The sequence below is a fragment of the Diadema antillarum genome, unplaced genomic scaffold, assembly GCF_040938485.1.
Source record: "Diadema antillarum isolate AM-2024a unplaced genomic scaffold, OU_Dant_1.0 seq00000731_RagTag, whole genome shotgun sequence".
In the NCBI taxonomy this organism is placed as follows: Eukaryota; Metazoa; Echinodermata; class Echinoidea; order Diadematoida; family Diadematidae; genus Diadema; species Diadema antillarum.
The window spans coordinates 822,653-848,764 of NW_027271632.1; the positions used below are offsets into that span (position 1 = coordinate 822,653).

General features: G+C 39.1%; 1 protein-coding gene across 1 annotated transcript in view; it reads right to left on the bottom strand.

The window, feature by feature from the left end:
- LOC139738224 (spastin-like) overlaps positions 1-26,112 on the bottom strand; it is an 80,931-nt gene that overhangs the window by 15,012 nt on the left and 39,807 nt on the right. Inside the window, exon 4 of the mRNA XM_071648880.1 lies at positions 4,077-4,234. Within this exon, the coding sequence (XP_071504981.1) occupies positions 4,077-4,234 (158 nt within the window). The remainder of the gene's footprint in view (positions 1-4,076; positions 4,235-26,112) is intronic.

The following is a 26,112-nucleotide window of genomic DNA, read 5'->3' on the forward strand; positions in this document are numbered from 1 at the left end:
TCAGGCATCTTGAGCAGTAAAATAAATCATTACAATGTAAATTTTTTACAACTTCCCAATTTAAGGTAACAAAATTCCACTCGGTGCCAGCTCGAGCTCTACACCGCATTGTGCGCTACATCCCTAAACACAGCTCAGGTACGCGGCACGCGTATAACAGCCAACTCATATATGTGCAGGGATCGTCCCCTATTTTACGTGTTAATCTGTGGGAATTTGCCCTCTGTCACGAAACTTGGGTATGTGGTGCGCGTAGAAAAAGCCAGCTCACACAGTAACAGCGATTGTCCTTTAGTTTTACGTGTTAACCTATGGGAATTTGCCCTTTGTCGCGAAACAATTCCGCGAGAAACTGTCATCAACAGCAAATTTTCCTCACTGGGAGCTCAAGTGCCCAGATGCTATATTCCCCTTGTTTTTAACATGCAAATCCCATAGGCGTTTGTCAAAGAGGGGAATATGAGAAATTCACACCTCTTCTCCCTGCTGGTGCGTTATCCCGCGCGTAATACGAGGGGAATACAATTTTGTAGAACCACAGCTCAGATGTCTGATACGGGTAATGATTATATAACTACAGAGAGCCTAACACAACAAGATTATACATATATATCTACATCACTTCAATCTTTCCAGAGAAAGATACTAGTAACTGATAAAACGGCATGCGGATACCTTTAACAGTGCAGAAACTCAAATCATTCCCCGATACATTCACTTGCTATCCCATTCATTGATCAGGATCATAGGCTGAGCTATGTAAGTACAGACACTGAACATGAAATAATTTTGCAATGTATGTGCAAAGCAAAATATAATCTGTCACTATCAAATCTTGAGGGTAAAACTGAATCTAAATGAAAATTTTGCTTATCCTGTTATCATTTATAATTTCATATTACCACATTATTCACTTGAGTTCAAAAAGGGCAATAACTGCATTGATATTATATTTATTTTTTATGCAACCTCCTAGTGTTAGTGTTTTCTATCACAATATTTTAGAGTTCTGGGTTCATGCTCGCTTCTCCATTAGAAGATTCAGATTCAGACTCTATTTTGGTCTATTCCTAGACATTCAGTTTTCATTGGCTTTGCATGGTACTATATGATGCAATATAATGCAGCATATTGATTACACCATATATTTACAAAGTTAATACAAGAAAAGACAAGAAAAACAAAACAAACAAACCCTGAGCACTTTCACACTATACAAAGGACACTAGGGCACTAAATATAAGGACTTTGGAGTGAGAAGAGGTATTGTACCTCAAAGAAAACATTTTATAACTCTTATATCATTATGATAATACTGCAATATTTTGCAAGAGTTTGTTTCTTTTCTAAAAGCCTTCGCACTGGCAACTAGAGATCTTGAACATCTATCTACACATATCTTAGCGAAAGTAGACTTACTTCATGGTACGTGTGACACCATATTGAATAAGGCAACTGCATTCTACTGCAGACAGCCTAAAGTGAATCTATGCCTGAGATCTTGAAAGAAAAAAAGAGAAATACACTACTCCTTTCTTTCTCTTGATCTACGTTAACTGACTCATCCCTGGTGCTTGATCCTTTCCAAATCTTGGGAGATTGAGCGATAAAGTCAATCCGTCTGCGCGGGTCAGGGCTGGGAGCCTTGAACCTGTGTTAAGGGAGCCCTCGCTTGGCAACGGCACATGAAGTGCCAACGAGTGGAGAGAGGGGAAAACGAAGGAGGACTTTTGGACTTGAGGAAATTGTCCGGTAACGGAATGTCAGCTTGTTCATGATTCAATTTCCCCCCTTCAACAAGTGCCAAAACAGAGCCATGGTGCAAATTTGGATAATATGTGATAGAGCAGTATAATTGATGTGGTTGGATAGTGTAAAAAAAAAATGGTGTGTCAAAATTGGATGCAGAGCTTCATGGGTTTGTCTTTTAGCAGGAGATACAGTTATGTCCAGATGAGTAACAGAGAAAAACATCCCATATACACTTCAGAATAGTGCGAGTGAAGCGTTATGTGCAGTCAAATCAGGTACCAAAGACAGTGTGCTACATTCTAACATGGTGATGTTTTGTATGCCCTGAACAAAATAACTGGCGGACCTATTGATCATAATTAGCAGGCTACACAGCTAATGATATGCCTGAGAGGCTCACTATACCCGAGAGGTGATATTGTGCTGCCTGAAGGACAGTGAGGCCTATACTACAGTTTTAATGCTCATGATGCAACATGCTAATTCAGAGCCTTATGAGTCAGCCGAATGACCTCTAAGTAAATGAGTTAACTCATCACTTCTGATCTCACACCACATTTAATAGCTTTTTCTTTTTTCTCTCAAAGGCCAGTATTAGACACAGAGTGGCAGACAATGCTTAGAATGTGTGTCTGCAAGTATGAAGATTTCCAATGAGAATAGAAAATATGGCACTATCAAAATAGACCAGTTTTCTAATATATTCAAATTTATGAATGTTTTCTCCTGTCTCAATGTAGGAATGAACTATTCTATTAACCTGTACCTCAAAAAACACTTTTCAATACTTGGAAACCAGTTCGCATAAATAAGTTGTTGCTATGGCAGGCAACCCTCACGCAAACTTTCACGTTGGACAAAAAAAAGGGTACGAACCATTGTCAGAAAGGCATGTATAATATTGTAGTAAACCAGTCTTAGCATGTGATCAACCAATGGAGTTCGGGAACATTTTCTGTGTGCAACTAATGGATTACAAACACAAAAAGCTGACATTAGTCAAAAATCCGTCACTCCACTCCCTCATCCAACCACCTTCATCTGCATCCCCATTCCTACTTAAATATTTCCACCTGAAATGGCATTGCTGATATGCTGTAGTACTTTTACCTACCTAGAGTTGAGACCTCTGATTCTGCTCAATCTGAGAGGTATGACAGAGTGCATGGTTACACTTTGCAAGCACATTTCAGAGGACTTAAGTCTTGATGCATCTAGGTAAAGCTAACCAAACATTTCAGTGTATGAATCACTCTTGGTGGATAACTAGCGATGAGAAAGCAAAGGCTCTCAAACACAAATCCAGCCGTTTCTTTCTCTCTATATCTCTCAGGTCAATTTTTTTCTTCTTTTTTTTTCTCTCTCAGAAATACATACACACACACACACACACATACTCTCTTGCTTATCAATCTACGATGATCTGAGGAGAAACATGAGAACTGAGTGCAATAGATTTCATACCTCCCCCCCCCCCCCCCCCTCCTCCCCTCGCTGTGAAAGCAGCAAAAGTATGAATGATACTTTTGCTAGAGGCGTGGCAGGTTGCTACTCGGGTCTTGGGCACAATGTGTGATGGAATACCTGTCCGAGGCATCTCATTTCATCCCTGGTTATATTAGGCTGCCGAGATGAGAGGCCACTCGCAGTGAAAAGAAAAAGGAAAGAAGAAGTATCGTATCCAGCCAAAATGGTAAGGGATCCATTACCTGGGACACGGCCAGTTGCCCAGCAACCTCATTCTGTCGGAATTCTTTTGAGATGTCGCAGGGGTCTTGTCAACGCACACTTGGCAGTTGCACGGAAATATTTGCTAATATTCTGGCATTCTAAGTGAAGCTGACGTAGACTTGTTTGGAATGCTAAATGTAAATGAATATTCAATGTATTCTGACTTGTGAGCAGGGGCAAAAATTGTAATATGCTATGCAGGGCACAATGTGGTTTATAAAAAAGAAAAAAAAATTGCACCACAAATACAGTAGCATGACATCAGACTTTCCAATATATATTTTGATTTTGAAAAATGAAAAGAAGAATTAGTTATATGTATACAAAACCTCTTTTTTTGTCATCTGAATCTGTATCACACAAATGTCCTTTGATGTTTTTTACAATAACAAACAATTTGGAATCTTAAAGTATTGCAACACATTTTTTGTCTCTTTCTGTCTGTATTGTGTAGCCATCTAAACAGGTTGTGGTATCATGAAACCAGTTACATAGTGCCCCCCCCCCCCTCCCATCAGTTACTGTCATTACACCAGAGGTGCTGAAGGAAAGAATAGGTAAAATGTAAAATGGGTTTGGGACCAAAACTTTACCTTGGGCTGGGAAGGGATGGTTGTCTCTGGAAGAGAGGTAGGGTCCGGCCGGGGGACATGAGGTAGATTCCGGGCGGGGCTTCGGGTCCTCCCATTGCTGGACGACACGCCCGTTGTGGCCTTGTGGACCAGTCGGGGTGAGGCTCTGTGCGATGATTCTGCATCAGATGAATGAAAACCATAATGATTGCTATGAATTATACCAAATGTGAGTACACAACGCTTTCTACATGTATGTTTATAGAGTTCACAATTTGTATATAAGATATAGGTACATAGTTTCCTTGCCACGTAACACATTATACACTGCCCTTAAAGGGGATGGTTAGTAACTGATCAGTGGGAATAAGTGGGAATTCTGGAGGATGATTGTTCCATTCCTTGTGGGATTAATTAAAGAGTACATTATATATCTATTGTTGTGTGAAAATTATTTGCTTCAGAATGGTCTCATATTCAAGTAATGTGCAGTTTAATGTTTCCGGGTTAGCGTGCCTGGTCAGTGAGGGGGCATTAATCTGCACATTACATGAATATGAGACCGTTCTGAAGCAAATAATTTTTACACTACAGTAGATATATAACGTACTCTTAAATGAATCTCACAAGGATTGGAACAATCATCCCTCAACATTCCCACTGATTCCCACTGATCGGTTACTAGCCATCCCCTTTAATACCAATAACTATTATTTCATAGTGTAATCTAAGTATTAGATATGCAGCAGCACTGCACAAGCCCTCACTCATGCTGGCTCTTGACCTTCACTAAAAACATTCTCCTTTTTGCAGATGATTAGCAGAATACCTGACATAGACATCAATACTTCTTACCACCTGCATATGAGGTGAATGCATAACTGCCACTGGGCAATAAAGTGACTAAAGGAATTTTATTTCTGTTTTTCCAATCGTAGTGTCTGGGCACAGTTAACAGGCATGGGGCAAAGGAGAAAGAATGATATACATAGGGTATGAAATATGACACATTATGACACCTAATCCAATCACCTAGTATGCACAGTGTGCAAGACATGTCTGCAAATGGTATGACAACAAGGATTATCATATATCCAATAATGCTCTGTTTTTGTGGAGTAAGATTGCTACCAGTGAATCATGAAAATTAATAAATATTCTTAAACCTCTCACAACCATACATCTCTAAATAAAATTTCTACAGCACAGCAACAAGTTGCAAATGGTGCTGGGAGACTTTAAGAACCCATTTTGGTGATTGATCCTAAAGTCCTGGCAGGCAAATGAGACTAAAGAACCAAACTATGGATCAAAGCAAGCTGCACAGGGGGGTGGGGGGATACTTTTAGTCCTGGCATCTCACTCTGGTTACCATAGCAACTAGGGGGAATGATGCCAATGCACCACATCACCTGCTCAATATTTGCTGCCATCGATCATCATTAAGCCATCATTCAATTTTCACAAAACAGCACCGAATTGAGGGGCTGCGTTTCAGGGGGGACAGCGTCTTGAAATGGGCGTGGGGTGGGGGGGGGGGGGATTCCTCCCCTCATTTTTCTCTCCCCTACTCCTTATCAATATTCAATGCAGCATAACCTGGAGCTCGATTTTCTTGAAGAGTTACATCAGTCTGATGCCACCTGGACATAAGCTGTCTTAAGTGTGCAGAGCAAGAATCCTTGTTTGAATCACTCAAAAGAAAGTTTTTGAGAAATACTGAGCAGTCATACTGAAATGAAAAAAGTGTTGTTCATTGTTGTCTAAATCAGCTGGACTCTTAGGGTCTTCTCCAGGTTGCCCATACAGCAGCAATCAAGGCACACAGTTTCCTATCATATTCCCTGGTTGATGTACGTGCAATACTTGCAAATATACCATACAATCAGTATTCTGCTCTAGTAAGACTAGAATATTGCATCTGTTAAAAAAAATAACTCGCTGTACTGGTGACCTGTTGGACTCGGTACATTACCTGATGTCAATTTCAATGCATGAAAGTGTTGCTGGAGGGTGAATATTGAATACTTTGGTGAATGGAAGTGGGTATCTATCAACACAAGGCAACATAGGAGATAAGAAGAGCAGGACAGAAACAAAAGGACAAAAGTAAGAGAGAAAGAGAGGGGAAGAGAGAGAGCGGAATGGCGTATTAACCTCTGTCTCTACCCGAATGATATCAATTCAGACACATAACAAGTCATCCCGAATGAATATATTAAATTTGTCACTAACAGCAAGGTGACGTGCTGCGTGTACCTGATCTTAGCAAAAGAACACCATTACCTGACATTCCACCATCCAATGTCCTCCCCCCCCCCCCAAAAAAAAAGAGAAAAAAGAAGAAGATGAGAGAAAGAAGAGGAAATAGGAAAGATACAGGAGAGAAAGATACTGTAATGCAAAGTTACTTGTGTAATGCACCAGCAGGTGCATTCACACTGATGGTGAAATTTCAAACACCATGGTATTTTGCATGGTACAGTAATTTGTTGTAATGTGAATGCAAATGCATCACGAAATACACCATTAAATACATCGTGAAATACTGTGGTACTTAGAAGGTAGTAATTCAATCTTAGCACGGAATACACGTGTACGCGAGATTTGAGTGAGAATCTTGTCACAAAATACCATCAATCGTTCAGCGGTGTATTTCTATGTGATCTGATGAAGATCTGGGGGGCATTTCATGAAGCATTTCATCTGACAAAGTTGTCGGACAAACTTGCTCTCAGCCAATCAGTTGTAAGGATTTCAGCAGCTTGTAACAGTTTGTCAGAAAAATATCCGACCAAACTGCTTCTTGAAATGCCCCCCAGACGGGCATTTCATGAAGCATTTTGTCTGACAAATTTGTCAGACAAATTTGCTCTAAGCCAATCAGGTGCAAGGATTTCAGTAGCTTATAACAGTTTGTCAGACAAAATACCTGACAAAATGCTTCGTGAAATGCCCCCCTGATTCACTTCCCTATCTATTCCCCATAGGAGATATGCACATGTGCAATTGCTTACCAGGAATGTCATGCTGGTATTTCCTGAATGAGGGTGGTACCAAGTGAAATACCACAGTATCTGTAACCATGGTATTTTGCCAATCAGAATGGTGCCAACAAATTACCATGGTGAAAGAAAGACATTCTCTCCATTTGTAGATGGAGACAAATTGAAGAAACTCACACCAAATGACCATGGTGTTTAATAACACAGTAAAATCGAATGTGAATGCACCTTTAGTAGACAGATCATATCTTACAGTATCTCTCTCCTCTCCTTGCCATTTGCATCTCTTTCTCCCTCTCTTATCATTATGTCTTCATTCCTCTTCTTTCCAATAATTCATCTCTCCTCAGCAGTAATCCAATAGTAGATACTTAGTCACAGCGTGGCATCCAATAACAACGTACAGAGGCTTCCATGGGGCAGCTACAATCACATAGCCCAAGGGGTTACATTTTAATTCCTCACACCTCTCTCGAACACCAAACCCAACCCAATTTTCTCTCTGACCAGCCCTGAATTCACTCCCCTTCCTCACTCCTGCCCCTACTCCCTCTTCCTGCTATCATCTGATGCATACCTTATTTCTAATCCAACAAAAGTAGCACAGATCTTCACCTGTCCCAGGATATGATTCCTCGGATCTCCTTATTATCCCCCCCCCCCCCCCCCCCCCCCGCCCACTGCTTGGGATACACTTGCCCCTATGATTACCCGCAGGAATTCAAACATTGAAGACACTTCCAACTTTATCCCATCCTGTTTCAATCTGCTCATACAACTTTAAGTGTGAGCATCAAAATATCTGAATTGCCATAGCCATTAGAAGACATTATGTCATAATGAATTTGCAAAACACAGACTGATATCAGGAAATGGTAACATCAAACTAGAAAATATACACAAAACTTTTGAACATAACATGATATACAAACAGATCCGTGGCACATGTGTGCATATGCAGTTGTATATATACACACATGCATGATATTTTTGTTCTTTTTCTAAGGTGTTTCATTTTGCCACAGCTCAACTTTTCTTCCGTAGAAAACCATAGTGAAATATTCCTCACAAAGCAGAGTGAAATATTCCTCACAAAGCAGAGTGAAATATTCCTCACAAAGCAGAGTAAAATATCGATGTAAACAGAGTCATTCACACAGACAAAATAGCGTTATCTGCACACCAAAATTTTTTGCACCGTTTAGACAGACAGAAATATCGCGCTAATTGCTGATCACGATATTTTGATGACCAAACTTTGCATGCCCGACATCTACCAAAATGTTAACACTTGCCCCTGTGTTCATGCGCTGGTGTAATGTGTCTTTTGAAGGACGGATAAAAAATCTTGCGATTTCAGGATCCATACACTCACTAGGTGCAAATTATTGATCATGCTATTTCTCAAATTATTGTGATGATTTTGAAATAAGCAGAAGATTTCTTGGGCTTTTGATCGCAATGCTGATCACGTTATCTAGTGAGATTATGTCCACACAGGCAAAAAATCTCAAGATTGTATCCCCTTAATTCGCATCAGTGTGAATCCCACTAATGGTATGAGGAGATAAGCTTTCTGAAAGTCCCCCCCCCCCCTCCAATGATATGATCTCGTCGAAATCTTCTTAATGCCAGGCAAACAGGTGCCTATATAGTTCAATGTTCTCACAGGGGCCTCAGATACCCAGGAATTGATTGCAGCAGGAGTAGGTCAATGATTGGGACTGCCTAATCCATCCTGACCCCAGTATACCTTCACACAGGTGGTATCCTTGTGTGAGGATGAACACAAGTTCATTTTCAACCAGCATGATGTTCACCTGCTCTTGTCTAGCCAATTAACAGGTCATATTTTAAGTCTCTCTTTTCTTTCTTTTTTAAAGAGTAATTTATCACTATTTCCACATTACACAAATACGCACTTAAAGTGTGAGACAATAAGATTCCTCATGAACGCTGCTCGATATTGGCAATTCCCCTTTTGGATGGATTCTAGGAAAAATTGAATGCTATTTGTTCAGAAATGCAGGGATATTTCTTTATGAATGATGTTCATCTTATACTACCTTGGATTCTTGATTTAATCTTGGGAGAATGAAAAATCTGTTTCTGTTTTGCTTCCTGATTTAAATCCATCAAACTAAACCACACAGGCTGAATACAGAATTCTTCTCACTCACAAAGTACACATGAATTTCATGAACAGTGGTTTATGCATGAAGATCGGCTCATTACACATGTCTCTATGAGACAGACAGGTAGTGGAGAGAGGTTATGGTAGGAAGGTAGATAGATAGATAGACAGATAGATAGATAGAAAGAGAGATAAAGAGAAGGGGGGTGGGGAGGAGGAAGGCATGTTGCTTGATCACAGAGCCACACCATACAGAACAGCAGTGGAATTCCAATGCTAACTGAGCTGATATTGAAAATCAACTCTAAAAAATGCAGCATAAATCCATAATCCACAAATCTCATGAAATTCAAAGTACAGGAGATGAGGGGGACTTATGGAATTAGAATCAGAATTTTTGAAAGTCAGGTGTATATTAATCAAGGGCACATAATCAGCCAGAGAGGGCAAAGACCCGTACCAAGATCGACAGAACGTGATAAACCAAGCCTAATATTACACTGTCTGCATTCAATGGTGTCACATTCTGTGGGTCATGACAAAGCATGCAGTCATTCCATCATTAACCCGTTGAGGACGAGTCCCGAGTATACTCGGGCAGGGGTCTATGGAAAATATGCGTTGTAGCAAAATCAGTCCGTCCTCAACGGGTTAAATGGTATTCTGAATTGGGTGTAAAGGGGCAAACAACTTGTATTAGAAATACTAACTTTCCCTGGGAGGTGGGAGACTCCTCCCATCTCCTCCATGTTTTAAGAAGAACTTTGTAAGATTTTACAGCTATATGGAGCATTCTCAGGCTCTATGCAATATAGTTCATTCAAGCATTCTTGCTTTTATATGCATACAAAATTTCATGAGATCTTTTAAATTCATTCTTCCAGATGAAAAATATACAATCCCTATGAACATTCATGAATTAGGAACAGAATACAGAGTAATAAAATATGATTCAGGGCAGGTCAGACTAGAAATGTCGCTATGGCGACTGATGCCTCCGCCATAATGCATGATTCTCCCAATAGGCGTATAGTACAACGTCTTCACAATGTGTGATCCATGACAGTTTCACATAACTGGCAAAATATTGAAATGGTTGTGAACTGGGTTTGCTACAATTTTCTAAGAGTGCAGGAACACATATTTGGGGAATTTTGGGGAAGTTCATGCATTGAGTAATTTCCAAGGTATGAAGAAAGAGTGTGATGACGGGACAAAATAGATTTTTTTTTTTTTTTGGGGGGGGGGAGAAAGCCATTGAAACCTGGCCTTTGACCCTTAACCTTTGACCTTTGACCTTCTGGTTGGAAATTTCCCAGAGAATCTCCATTAGGTAATGCATGTATTAAGTTTTGAAACTAATAATGCAAGCATTGCATCGTATGGGGGAAATAGTAAAATTTTGAGGAGTTGACCTTGACCTTTGACCCCCTGACTATTGACCCATGACCCCTAAGTTCCCTATATAATCCCTGCCAGTCAGTACATGCGTATGTACCAAGTTCCATGAAAATACATTGAACCATTTGCGAGAAAAGTGATATTGCAACATTTTCACCTTACCTTTGACCTTTTGACCTTTGACCTTATGACATGAAACTCTCTCTGGAGAATCTTTACGCAGTAGTACATGTCCACACCAAGTTTCAAGAAAATACCTTCGGGCATTGCATAGATATGGGGGAAATTGCAACATTTGTAGCACTTGACCTTGACCTTTTGACCTTTGACCTCTTGCCAATGTCACTAAAATCTACTCAACTAATTGTCCCATCATACATCATCCTTGGACTAAGTTTGGTGAAAGCTGCTTCATCCAGTTTTGAGTTATCACGTAAAAAGATAAATTTTAGGATTTGACCTTGATCTTTGACCTTTGACCTCTGTCCGATTTCACAAAAAAACTAATCAAGTAATTGTCCCATCATACATCATCCTCCAACAAAGTTTGGTGAAATTTGCTCCATCCATTCTTGAGTTATCGCGTAAACGGATACAATTTCATGAGTTGACCTTGACCATTGACCTTTATCTGATTTCACCCAAAATCTAATCAAATAATTGCCCCATCATACTTCATACTTGGACCAAGTTTGGTAAAATTCCAGTAAATAATACTCAAGTTATCGCGTAAACGAAAGCGGACGGACGTACGTACAGACGTACGGATGGACGAACGGACGGACAACCCGAAAACATAATGCCTCCGGCACCACTTCGTGGCGGAGGCATAAAAAAGCCAAGCTTTGATGCCAAAAACATTGATAAACTGTTACAATTTAGGGACTCAACTTTGTTCCCGTGCATGCACTGCAAAAATGATTATGTTTGAAATCCGCATAACACTGAGACAGGAAATGAAGGGAATGAGCAACCTGAGAGAGAAGCAAGTTAATTTTAGTCCTTTAATCTGTTAGCATGTGTTGAAAATGTAAGCATTAATTCTAAAGAGGCTTGTGAAAATTCTACAACTAAAACGACTGTATAAAAATCAAGAGTTAAAATAAAAAAGGATTTTTTTTTTTTAATGCACCTTATGAATTATTTAATGATGACTACTATATATCATGATAAAAAGACACAACACTGCACCAAAAAAGTTTTGTTTCAGGGAATTTATAGGTCAATATTATTCACTACGATGGAGGAAAAACCACACAAACACTAGTCTTGTTTCAAAAGCTGATTACTAGTTACCCTCATTTGAACTGTATGTGCATGGTGAGATATTGTGAAAAAAAATATTTCAAATACTTTGTATATGAATGATCGAATAAGTTGTCTTATCTTAAAAGTTCTTCCACTCCATCCCTGAAGAACCTAAAGATGATCCTGCCCTACTTGTTAAACATACATCAATACACCTTGACTCCTTATATTTCTCAAATAAAATCACCAATTCTGGATTTCTTTTACAGGATACATCTCCCTCCCCACCCTCCCCTGCCCCCCCCCCCCACACACACACACACTGATATTGCCTTTTTCATAACTGATACTGCTATAAGCGATGACTAAAGCTGATATACCGTCACTTTAATTGATACTTACTCGAACACTTTTGACAGATAGGCACTTAAATATACACAAAAGGTCACGTTCCTGTTTGCTGTATTCGTGATCAACGTTTTCTGAGACTAGAGCCAAACCTTCAGATGGAAGAACACATCCCATGCAATGAAAAGAGCTTTATATCCCAGGGAGAGTGGACCTCGATACTAGCTAAAGCAAGTGCTACAATTCTCCTGAGCGCAATTCCTTTTAGAGTCATCAATATTTGATGAAAATGCAATAATTCATGGATGAGTATCGCTGCTGATGAAAAGACTGTCCATCCCTATGAAAAAACAAATACTTTTTCTTCTTTAAATGAGTGTTGTCAGTTTGATGTAGAAATTACCAGAAAAAAATCTATGACTAACCCATGAAATGACTGGTTTGGACATGTTTGTCTGATTCACATAGCTTCCAAACTTTGATTTTGGGATGTCATCCTTCATGACATCAAACAAAGAGTTCAAACAAAACATAATCTACCCGCTATTTTCCATTTTGCTGCTATTTGGAACTATCCTGACTCTTAGCAAGCAATTACAGTTGAGACATCACAGATTGTATCCAAGATAACTAAAGACTCAAGGTAAAACTTAAAAAGCAGAAAACCTATTGATGATATAGTTGAGTTTCACAAATCTCTTGAAATGACACAGTGACAGTACATTTACAAGAAGAAATGCACTCTGGTAGCAAGTTTAAGGATGTAAATACAGGGGAATAAATGTCATTGTGATTCTCCATATTGAAAGAGCAAACTCTGTAATACTTGTAAGGGATGACTGTATGAACACTGCTTCCAGCGGATGATTTTAAAGGTCAGAGTTTGGATTCATCAATCTCGATGACTGCAACGCTCGCATGCTGTGAATTTATCAATGCATGACAACTGCACCCGCCCCATCCCAAATCAGCAAAATATGGGAGGGACACTTTTTGAGCGCAAAAAAAAAATCTTTCCCAACAAGAAAAATGAAAAGAACGGCTTATAATTCATGTGCAGACACGAGGATAATATTGCATCTGGTTCGGTTTGGATTGCCCAAACGGAGCACAATATAGGATTTCATGTGCGCCCGGGGAGCGGAGCACGCACTCGTTGGGCAAGCAGAAAATTAAAGCCATTAGAATTAGTCACGGCTTGCCACGTCGAGAGCACCCTGGGAAAGCAAGAAATCTGGAACACTCGAGATGATTTGTGGATGAAGATTTCATCTCTTATGGGTGTGCTCTAACAGATTCCAGTTCACTTAGTTGTTTGGTCAATGCCACAGTTTGTGCTTTGCTGTATCTTTCCTTCTACCCACAGCGTATGGAAAGCCAACAGATCACTGTTGTGAACACTGTGATCCAGTGGAAAAGGCTTCAACCTCCTACACAAAACATCCTGGATTCAAATCCTGCCTAGTAAATGTGTCATTGGACGTGGCTATTATCCACAGACTTTTTGTCCTCAACGTCTTCTTGACCCAGGAGTGTAAATGGGTATCTAGGCATTGCTAGGGTAATCCCATAGGATGGACTCTTTGGAAGACCGGTGCTAACACTGAAGAGGCTACCCTGGGTAACTGAGGCTATTATCATCATTATGAGAAAAAGTTTCAGGTTGCTAAAATCACTACATAGCATGAGTATCCAATATCACATTTGATACGCTCATACCACAAATAAACAAGGGACAGTGATACATGGATAGGAATTTAAGACATAACCAACACAATGAAGAATGAGTGAGTTGGCAATTCCTCTTCCTGTCCAAAAGTTTGGGAGACAAACACTTCGCCTTACGCAAGTCACATTCACATGGGTGGTTTATCATCGATGACAGGGTACTAACTATTCCTGTAACCATGAGCTTTAATATCATTGTTGTTATCAATGATGGCAAGATTGTGGTTTTTTTTTATCAATGAGCACTATACTTGATATAGTGAAAGTCAGAAGCATAGTGCATAGCACTTGATGAATAGGCCTACACAGTTTAATGCACAAGGTGAGTTCATACGGACTTTCAAAACCTTGTGAAGTGGACACCGCAGAAAACTACCATGACCATGACTAAAGATAGGAGATAGCATACAACTTACTTCCATGAACAAACCTGTGAATATACTTTACCCTCACATACATTGTATATAAGGCCGGAGGGATTGTGGTGCTCACAAGAGTGAAACTTCGAGGAGGGAGCTCATGTTCAAATAAACAATAAAACAACACTCGGTGAACAAAAGTTTTGACAATAATTCTAAAACAATCAAGAAAACTTCAAATGAATATTACAACTCAGAAACCATTTAATGAATGGATACTTTATTCTAACACTGATGTCTCAGTGAAAAATGGAGTACATGGTCAACTGAAACACAAAGATTTTTACTTCTTTGAAGCATGTAAGCCTATTTTCATTCACAAGATTTTTCATAGCTTTGTATTCATGCAATATCAGATTCTGGTTGTAAGAAGGACCATGCAGCTCATATCTTTTCACCTAGAAATGTTATTAAACAGCTACTTGTAACCACTTCACAATGATCACTGAATCCACATACCATCTTGCCATTCACAATTCTACCACAATATTTCATGTGGTTGAGAGCCTCAAGTCAACTTGTAGATAAATCAAAGTTGTGTAGTACAAGGGCATAAACAAAGATATAAAGAACTTCACTCCGTTTGGATTTCTATATCACTAACCTTTGCTAACTTTGAGAGTTAGGTTAAGAAACTGGGTCAATGTGTACCCTGCTATTGATTTGGGTAGATTGTGATGCTAATGTACCTTAAAAGCATTTACCAGGGTACTACAGCTTCAGAACTTCGTCTTTGAGCGAAGATAATGTTTAGATGACAACCAATAACCAATTATGGACTGAAGCAATCCATTCTCCCCAACAAAATGGGGGGGGGGGGGAATCCTACTTGGGATATTGTTTGTTATACTCATCTATTCAATATCTATTCTGAGTGGGTAGTTTTAAGTCAGTTCCAGGATATTATAAATTTCTGGTTGGTAAACACAATTACAGAATAAAAGGAATTGTATTTCCTGTATAGCATACTATGCAAAACCTAAATTTCTCAGTAATTTCCCTCACAGTACTTTTCCCTGTGACTTCGGAGTTCAGTGGGACTTTAAATTTTCTTGCATTGTTCAAAATTTGCTGGGGAGAAACTCATCCTCTTCATTCTGCTGAGGAAAAACGAGGAAGAACGGGGAAGGGGAGGGGAGGTAAAATGTCTGGTTTATTTTGCACCGGAGATAAAATTTCCTTCGGGGGATTTAATTCCAGCTCCTTGACAAGACTCCTGAGACCGAGATGAGAGGCTGTAGAATGTTGGCAGGAAACCAGAGGATGGTAGAACTGTCCTCAACATCCAACATCTCCTCCTCTCTTCCATCCCCTAAACCATCCCCCTCCCCCTCCCCCAACTGCCATAAAAGCCAAAAGATAACATTTATGCAATATAAAATGTGACACATATGGCATGCAAAGACAGCACCCTAAATTTCCTTTATGGCTGTATGCTGTGATTCAATCTATTTCCAATTTTGGTACTGCAGAGCTCTGTTATCATCCAATCCTCACTCTCGACTTTCTCCCGTTCCACCGCGCCTCTTCACATACCCCATTCCAACATAATGATAAACCTCGATGATTGATTTGTCGATGAAAATCGACCAAAATGTATCCTACTTTCAAAGATGGGAAATTCATTAGATAAATTGATGAATTCAATCTTGTTAAAAACGATGGTTCTGCACTCGTCCTCTGCTCCGCTCCACCCTTGAACAAATCAAGTTCTACTTGCTGTCTGCCTGCTTTGCCTGGAGTGTGGAGTGGGAAGGCCCAAAACTCACTTCACTGGAGGGAGCGAAGCCTATCAGGTTTACCTCCAGAGTGACACTCGCGACTGGGCAAAAAATTTCCTGGGCAAGCAATGGCCTAAATCTTTCCGGAGGGGCAACTCTGTTGGTGAGTATTCTGTTCCAGTTTTAATACTTCAGTTCTCAGACGCGAACATGAATTTGAGAGGAAGCCCGGGGTCGGAGGAAGTCTGATACAGGTCGGGTTGAGTTTGCATCATGTTTCACAGCGATGGGCAACTATTGAGATCTGATATGTGAAAAGAATGTTGTCTGATCACATCTTTCTCACATGCCATCAGTGAAGTCCATCTCTTATCAGTAAAGATCAAATAATACACAAATATTTAGATGTTGCCAATGGACTGGATAACTCCCGGCAGGTCTCAAACAAACTTGTAGTAGTTTACTGGAATGGCTATGGAATATAATTTGTCAAGAGAACAACTGAACAAGATGGCAATACTGTGAAAGTGGAAATTTTCCACATTTGTGCATCATGAAACTAGCAGAAAAATATAATCAAGTATATTTTTTGCTTGCAATACGTAGCAGTATTTCATCTCTGATTTCACAGAACTAAAAACATGCAAAATTCACTTTACTCAACTGAGCCTGAGAAATTATCCACACAAAAATTTTCATTTTTACAATAGATGCTTTAGAGCGTGTTGCAAGGAATACAAAGAAAATATGCTGTTTCACTTCACTATCAGTATAACACTCAAATGAAAAAACAGGAGCATGAAATATGCTGTTGCAAAGACAAATACATATACATTACATGATTGAGTGTTGAGAACGAATCTAGCCAAATTTTGAAGAACTAAAGTTCTACTTCCCAAGTACACAAAGTTAAATCTGACTGTATCCTTCACATTTTTCCCAAACACTCTCTCCCTTAGAAGGTATCCGCTTTATGATTGCAAGACCCAAATCTTCATACACACAGTCCCCCTTCAAAGAATATTTGATCTTAATGTGGTTGCTAGGAAGTACAGAGAAAAAAATGTATTATGAATTCTTCATTCTTACAACTGTATCCCGTATAGCATGATCATATGAGTGTAAGCTCTGTCATAATCTGAAATAATGATAAGCACTCGGCTCTAACTCATCCACAACTGGCCCGCAATTGAGCATTATCACTTGGTTACAAATGGTAAATAACAACCTATGCCTCCTACAAAGAAAAAAAATGCATTTATATAAAAGTTTTATCATTAAAGTTCAGGCTTATCCAGGTACAGTAGGAGCATGATGATTGAAGCAGATGAGCTCTTTTTTTTTTCCTTTTTTTTTTTGCCTTGGCGTATCTGTGACGTCAATATGCTTATCTTGTAATTTGTGCACAGTTTGACTCTAAATTGTCAGCAACAGGAAAGGAAAAAATGGCAACGACAAAGCTTGATGCTTGGTATTGCCTGGTATTGATTTCTTGCTTAGATGAACCCTCACAAATGCACACAAATATGGAAATGAGAAATCAAATACACATATAAATTAATCACGATGAGAGTGGATAAAAAAAATCACACAAACAAAAAACATGAAGAGCGCTTGAGCTCTTTCCCCCATTTTGATACCCGATGCCTCGGGATTACACGAAAAATATCCACACGACCCTGCGACTCCAAGCCATTATTTCACATCACTGCCTTGTACAATTTTTTAGTATCTGCGAAAGGATTATTTCACACCCTGTTCCTATTTCCTGCTGCTTTTCACCAGTTGACTCATCTTGATGGATGAGAATGCCCCATCTCCCACTGGACACTGTGTATGAACTCCAGCTGGCTGACACAGATAGCTTCAACCTGGGGTAGGAACTGAAACTCTACAGTTCCCGGGAATCTTAGAAATTGGAATGCTTTTCTCAAAGAGCGTGGCCCATAGGCAGAGTCCATGTCCAATACTGTGTGTGTGTTTGGCACTCACTAAAACGTTCAGACACGTTTGATCTTACAATTGCACCACATCTGCACTTCATATTCCTCATAATACCTGCTTCCATTTCATTTCATATGGCTATATAAATGGGTTATATTTTCATGCTAAAACAAACTACACTATACACTGAAAAAGAAATGAATCTTGAATTTCTCTATCTTAAATTAAAAGTCAGTATCTCACTACAACTTCTGTATCCATACATCTTTTATGTCATTATTTCTTATAGAAGTAGGCCACTTATTTGTGTATCAATATCTTCCTTTTGTGACTCTTACATTTCAGTTCAGTTCAGTTCAGTTCATATCTTTATTGTATGTGAATCTACATTTCTTGGTGATCTTTGCAATTTTAACTTCTGGATCTTTACTTCAAGCTTTACTTCAAACAATGTCCTTCTCATGTCTTTATCTACATGTCTAGATAAATCCAGTATCTACCTCTCTGTCACATCTCTCTGTTTTTATTTCGACATTCATTCCGTGTCTTCCTTAAAGGACAAGTTCACCTTCATATACATGTGGATTGAGTGAAGGCTACAATATTAGTAGGACACATCAGTGAAAGTTTGGGGAAAATCCGACAATCCGTTCAAAAGTTATGAATCTTTAAAATATCTGTGCAATTACTGCTGGAGGAGAAGACTACTACAGTGTATGATGTCACATGCGTACAATGATATAAGGAAAATAAAAAGAGAATTTCACAAAACTTGACTTTTTGAATAAAGTGCATATTTCTTTGACTTGTTACTGACTTATGTTAGGGGTAATATCATTCCCCCTGACTTCTGAAAGAGAGAAGTCGAGTGTTCTTTTAATATGTGAGAAAAGTGAGAATATCTTGAATTTTCTTTATACTTTCTTTATATAGCTGTACTCATTATGACATCACAAGCTATAGTAGTCTTCTAATCTAGCCGTGACTAGGCAGAAACTTCAAAAATTCATAACTTCTGAACGGATTGTCCGATTTTCCTCAAACTCTCATTGACGTGCTCTACTAATATTGCTGCATTCACTCAACCCACATGTCTATGAAGGTGAACTTGTCCTTTAAATCTGTACTTATATCCACCCTGACTATATGTCTCTCATCTCTGTATCCCTATCTCTCTAGCTACACAATAAACCCTTATTTCTTCAATCTAGGTGTGTCTAGGCTGTTTTCACACATACTGAGAGTGTATGATTAAATCACGATTCTAATGATGCATCACTAGACTCATGATTCAAATGATGCATTTTGGCTGTGTCTATGCAAACTGGAATCACGGAGGGTGAGTCGAATCATAATTCCAACTGTGATTCAAATGACGGTCCGGAGGTGTTTTCCAATTGTGATTCTCCAGAATTACACAATGAAACAGACATGTGCATGGATTGACCTCCAAATTGTGTTTTCTGGGGCGGAGCTTACGGTGATCTTTCAATCACTTCCACAGAAAAATCACGCTTCTAAAATGCGCGCACTGCAGTCACAGAGCGCGCTGCATACAGCTCAAGAGCGATTGATGGGAACTCAGAAAGAAGCCACGCCTCCTCTCCTCGCTCTGAGATTCAAAACCATGGAATCCTCAAAAGCCTTCCTTGGTCTTGTGTATGGACGATAATTGTAATCGCAATTGTAATCGTAATTGTTATTCAGGACTGCAATTACGTTTTTTCACCTGGTGTGAAAACAGCCCATTCTCTCCATCTGCCTCTTCCAATGTTCTCCCTCCAATCTGTAGGACCTCCTCCTGTTTGGTCATATCTCATGGGGGATGACACAAGGGGGTGGGGGATGCAACTCTCTCTCTTTAAAAAAAATGAGTTATAACCCACTCTGGCCAAGAGTGTCAATCTCTCAAATAAATCTCCCTGACACCTGAAAGAGTGAAACAATCCATCACTGAGTTGTGAGATGTCAACAAAGTGCAATATCGTTTCTTGTTCTCGATGACCATTCCTCCTCCTCCCTATCATTTCTTCTGCTGAAGTTCGGTTGCACTCATTGATGTGCAAGCATTCCCTTCTATGTAACTTCTCACCACGTTGTGGTGTTGACACTCTACTGGGGATCAGATACAATCTAAAAAAAAAAAAACTTGTGAAATATCTAAAAATCATACAATTATGAGATATTTCCTTTTTTAAATATACTTTTATTGGCATTGGAATAATATAATCTTTCTCCCATATTATGTATGCATAGAAATAAAATCTTGAATATCCTACACAATCTGGGCAAAACTAGGGCATCAGTATGAAAGGAAAATATTCTCCCTGACCAAATTTTACACGTAGTTATACGTGAGATGTCTGATTTCGAAACTAGGTGGCATTCATCTTCCCCCTCCCATCAATCCTCCCATCCCCACTAACAAAAGATGACTTGCCAGCCATAAGGCAAGCCTGATCAAAGTGAGCAAGCATCTGGTTCTATGTAGAATAGGTGACAGCTTGCATTCAAATGTTTCAATGGTTGATGTGTATAGGCCTCAGGGCTGCCCCCAGGGTGTCTCAATAGATCAATGTAAGATCAATGTCATTAGCAATGTCACCGTGATTGCTTCTGGCTCAACGCAGTCGTAGATTCCAGTGTGGAGTGAGAGATGGTGATTTTCTAGCTGAGAGCATCGGGCCACAGGTGTGTAGAGCTTATTCTTACTCTCTCCCTTCCTCCTATCTTTTTCTCTGTTCCTCTTTTTCTCTTATCTGCACACACTTGCACCTTTTCTGCCATCTTCCTTTTGAATAGCATTGTTACCATGATGGAGAGGGGTGGGGTGGGTGAGCAGAGGGATTGCAAAGATGCTACGCATAGTAATTTGGAGCAAATTTTACATTAAACGGTGAGACACAAAACAAAGATGAACTGTAACAATGCATTACTGCATCCTTCTTGTAACATATTCTATCTGCACTGTCCTATCATAAGTTTATGATCTAAGTGATCTAGCCATCTGTACATCTATCTATCCTATCTATTCATCTATCTATCTATCTATCTATCTATCTATCAATCTATCTATCTATCTATCCATCTGTCTATCTGTCTATCTATCTATCTATCTATCTATCTATCTATCTATCTATCTATCTATCTATCTATCTATCTATTTTAATATCTGTCTATCAATCTTACAAAGGCCGGCTATTTTTTCAAGCTATGCTTAATATGGCTGCAATTTGCACTTTTCTACAATTGTTTCTATACAATGCAAGATCAACTTAAGTCTCTTCATATATTTTCATTTTGAGTTACAGTTTATAATTTCTACCTTATTAAAGTTATATTTCTTTCTGAAGTTGATACACTTTATGTTGTATAATGATGTAATTATCAATTACTGTATTTATACTGAAAGTGCAGGAATAAAGTCCTTCCTAAAATATTGTAGAATTAGGAAGTTCTATGTGCAAATAAATCTCAGCAAATTTTGCGAGAGCCAAGATTCATGAGATCCAAATGGATGTGAAATTAAAATGCATGTGAAAATTCTTGTCTACACTGTGCAATGAATGCAAGTGGCAATTTGTGAAAATTTCATGCCATGAATACATCTTGCTTTACAGTACAAAAATACCTATCTCTCTTTCTATCTTTCTATTTATCTACGAATCCACCAATCTGTATTTTTCTCTCTACCTTGATCCATCTTGTTGACTTGTTGTACCAGTAATACCTCCAACCCAGGGGAATACAGTTACTTGTGCTTGCATGTTTGCTCTCCCAAAAGCATACAAGGAAAACAACCCACACAACCTGCATGAATAAGTTAAGGGCCATCCAGGGGCCGTGGGTATTCGGTTCCTCTCCTGCAGTCATCAGGCCTTCCTACAGCCACTGCACACCTAGGGAAGGGCCCCCTTCTATACCTGCAAACATGCTCATCCTTTCTCAATGGGACAGAAGCTGTGCAAAGCACCTCATTTGGACATAAATTGCACAAAAACAACAACAAAGCAACCCTATACAATCAGCTTTCATTGTCCATTTTTTCCCTCACAAATGTTTAGTTAATGAAGCCAATACAATAAATCCAATACATAGATGCAATGACCAGCAAAAAAATAAATAAAAAATAAAATGACCATTTGATGTCATCAAGTATTTAAAAGGTCTCAAGAATTATATGTCAATGCACTTTTTAAAACCTATTTGTTTTACTTTACTATTTGAATTTGAACACATTTCTCATGGATAATATTTATATCTTTCTATCCAGATATCCAATCCTTCCACTGTAGAATGTTGGCACGGTTTTGGCAGATCTTTGACAAATTCTGTTCCACTCTTGTTCTCTTTCTATTTCTCCCATCTGTCTGTACATTCAGAAAAATCACTCCTCTCTGTTCTTTGAAGTTGAATGAATAATTGTGTTTTCTACTCTCTAAACACTAGGGTATTATCTTAAAGGGTAACCTTTCCTCCCTTAATAGTCTTTCTCACTGAGGCTGCGTTTATCATCTTTCCCCAGTTCGAAACGGCTTTCTATACACACTATCAAAAGTTGTTTCCACAGCCCTTTGCAAACGCCCTTCCAAAATAAGTTGTGTTTATCAACTCATTGCCAACACGAAAACTGGCCTTGTCACTGAATTGCGTCATTTGACCCGAAGCGAAGGGGTCTTATACAACGTGCGCAGTACAGAGCTGTTTCCAGAGCTGTTTCAAAACAGCTTTGCGTTTACCTCGTTTCGAGAAACATGTTTCTAGAAACATTTTCTCACTGAAACCTGTTTCGGAAGGCACAAATTTGTGGTTTTCAAAAAGGCTTTCTGAACCCCATAATCAAAACAGCTTTGCGTTTATCATCTCTAGTAAAAAATCCCTGAAAGCCATTTTAAAAACCTGTTTCTGCCCCCCTCCCCCCCCCCCCCCAAAAAAAGAGTTGATAAACGCACCCTACGAAACCCTTCTTATCTATCCTGTTACATGTCTTGTATCAGGATTAACATAACCAGAATAAGTTAGGTTCACATGATTAGTTTTATTAATACTAGCTTGAAGCTTTTAACTCATGATTCTATATAGCTTACCATTTTAAACTATGACATGCATCCACAAGACACCCAATCTTTATGAATAAACTTTTGAGTGAGAGTCCCACTCGATGATTAAACCACTGAATCGGAGGAAATGCATACATGCAGCACTATAGTGACAAACCTGATATTATGCAGCGATACAGTAGTGTACAACACACAGTGGAGGTTGACACTAAAGGAGAAAGCTAAGAGGTCACACTAACTTTCAAGTTCATTGATTATCATGTCCAACCAACACTTATCTAGGAATGGGGACCCCCTCCCACCTCAGGGCTTGTGGATAGAGTGTGAATCCTTAGATGTCTGGTTCTAATTATTAACTAATCTTTAAGATTGCTAGCCTTCGAATTGGTTCACAAGGTGCTAATCTACAAGCTTATCATCAAAGTTTTAACTTTAAATTAATCTTCAAGATTAAAAACCAGAACACACACACAGAGCCACACATATGCACAGATATACGCATATGTATGTACACAAACACATGAATACATTAACATGAACACATACACACACAACACACACTCAAACAAGCACTAACAACGAATGCTGAGTGAAAGGTTAACAAGAAGCAAAACCCTAAAATTGGAGATTGGCACAAAGATATGTCTTTTCATGCTATTTTCATCACACAGCTGGACTGTTAACACCTTCAACTTCAGAGCAATATGACACAATCTGGCTTAAAGTTTGCATGTTGTCACATGATGGTTTGCAGGATCACAGGATTAAAGCAATTATCACTTCTTACTCATTCTGAAGTTCAGAGCAATCTTTGCAAAACAGATACAGCATGCACAGTACATCATCTTCAGAACAGAAGGTAACATTCCAAGAAAACCTATATATAAATCTTTGTGTGCCCAACTATAAAATCATCTGTTCCTTGCTACAAATAGTGAAAATATTCAGGAATTAGGCAAAGTGTAAATGATCAAGGAAACTGAGCCTTATATAGCTTTTACTACAGGTAGAAGATTACACAGGTCACGCTACAACTTCAGTGAAACAACACTGTAGCTTTAATCACATCCTGAGCGTGCCCTTATCAAACTTTCATGACATTGTATAACCTTGGAAAAGGCCCCTTGCCATCCTACGGCTCCAGTCTCATCCAATGCAGATTACTATAGTGCAAGGTTGCCACACTAATTAACCCCTTACCCCCTAAATGGACATCACTTATGTGATGTACATCAAACTTTAATCTACAGGTGTCAAGTCTTGTCATTTCAGAAGTAGAAAAGTCTAAATTTCTTGGCCCTTTTACAGTACATATACCGTCTTGGTCTTCAGCTGTCCAGGTTTTATTGATGCTCCTGAGAATAAACATTTCTCTTTGCTGCATAACACAAATAGTGATACAGACAGATAGAGATATATGATCTGTTTGATTGTTTTTATTGGCATGTATGTAAATCTCTGCTCCTACACCATTCTCTCTGTCTCTTATCTCTTTGTGAATGAGTAATGAACATTTTCTCTATTTCCCCTTTTCTTAACCTATTGTACACTTTCCAAATGAGTTAGACATAAAATCTTATAAATGCATACATAAAAGTATTATAAAAGCTCTAATTTTTGCCTTCAGATATTTTTGCGAATGAGGAGATCACAGACATTCTTGCAAGATGTTGTTTTCACGAATTAAAACCTTAGATGCTATCTCAAGCGCACTATAGTGCATGGTGACATTTTGTTTGTTTTCAAATTCCCGGTCCAACAGTGATTAGCAAAATTCTAAAAATTAAAGCCTCATGAAAATAACAGCTTACACAGTACACACACACACCACTAAAGTTCACCAGCAGCTATCCACATAGCAACATTCTTAACACAGAGCTCTCTTCCCCCACAGTACCCCACCCCATAAAAACATCTAAGTAATCATGCACTTGCTTTGATTACAGGCTGCTGTTGCCTTTCATTGGATTTGGCAACAGGTTAAACACTCATATTCCTGCCCAAAAAAGAAAAAAAAATCCCCCATCTTTACGGCAAAGGTGACTACCAGGCCCCTCCATTCATCCATCCAGAATTCTCTCAGGTGCTCATCCTCCCACGAGGTGGCCCCTTTCTCCCATTGACCACCTCAATTTAGGTGATCAAAGTCAATCTTGGTGTCACCCCGAGAAATTCTCACATTTACCCAACTCCCCAGGCAAGTCTACATCAAAGTGCTCTCAAAGGAATGGATTTAGAATTGACACTCCTATTATGGGGGTAAGAAGTGCGCCCCTCTTCACAGACGGTCCTCAAAATCAATGGTGAAGGCGGTGGAGTAGGTTCCCACTTTAAAGGGGGTCCCAGATAGGGGTCTACATGAGAAGGAGACTCATCTGGAGACCACAAGCACAATTCTGTTCAGGTTCTCTTAAGGCAGGTAAATGTGAACAGTATATAACAAAGAAAAACATTCTGACCTGAAATAGGACCACAAATAACAAATAGAAGTCAAATAATGTTTTAAAGTAATCAATCATTCTTTGAAGTTATGATCATTATAATATTGTATTCATGTTTTGTTGAAACTTACATGATTCAAAGTTCCTTAATATATTATGTGCTCATGTAAGCGTTATGTTTTTTACTTTGTTTTACTCTATATGGAAAAAGAATCATTTTGAATTTGAATTTTTGAATTTGAATTTCTTGTAGTACCCCACAATGTTTTCAAGCTTCCTTCAGAGGAAGAAAGCAATGTAGAGCAAAATTTGCTACCAAAAGATAGATTATGAGAACGACGGAAAGGGGGAGGGGGAAGATGAGGAGAGGGAGAGGGAGAGGGAGATAAGACAAATCACCTGTAGCCTGCAGTGAGTTTAAGTCCATGGGAGATAAAACACTCTTCAACTCCCACCCCTCGTAGATTGAAACAAAGCAAACAAAACAAGCAAAACATGAGTTGGAACTAATACACAAGGGTCATTCTTCAACCCGGCTATGACCAGTCTCCACCCCTCCCCCAATATGATGGTAGTAGCCAGTGTATTCAACCACAAACAAGGCAAAC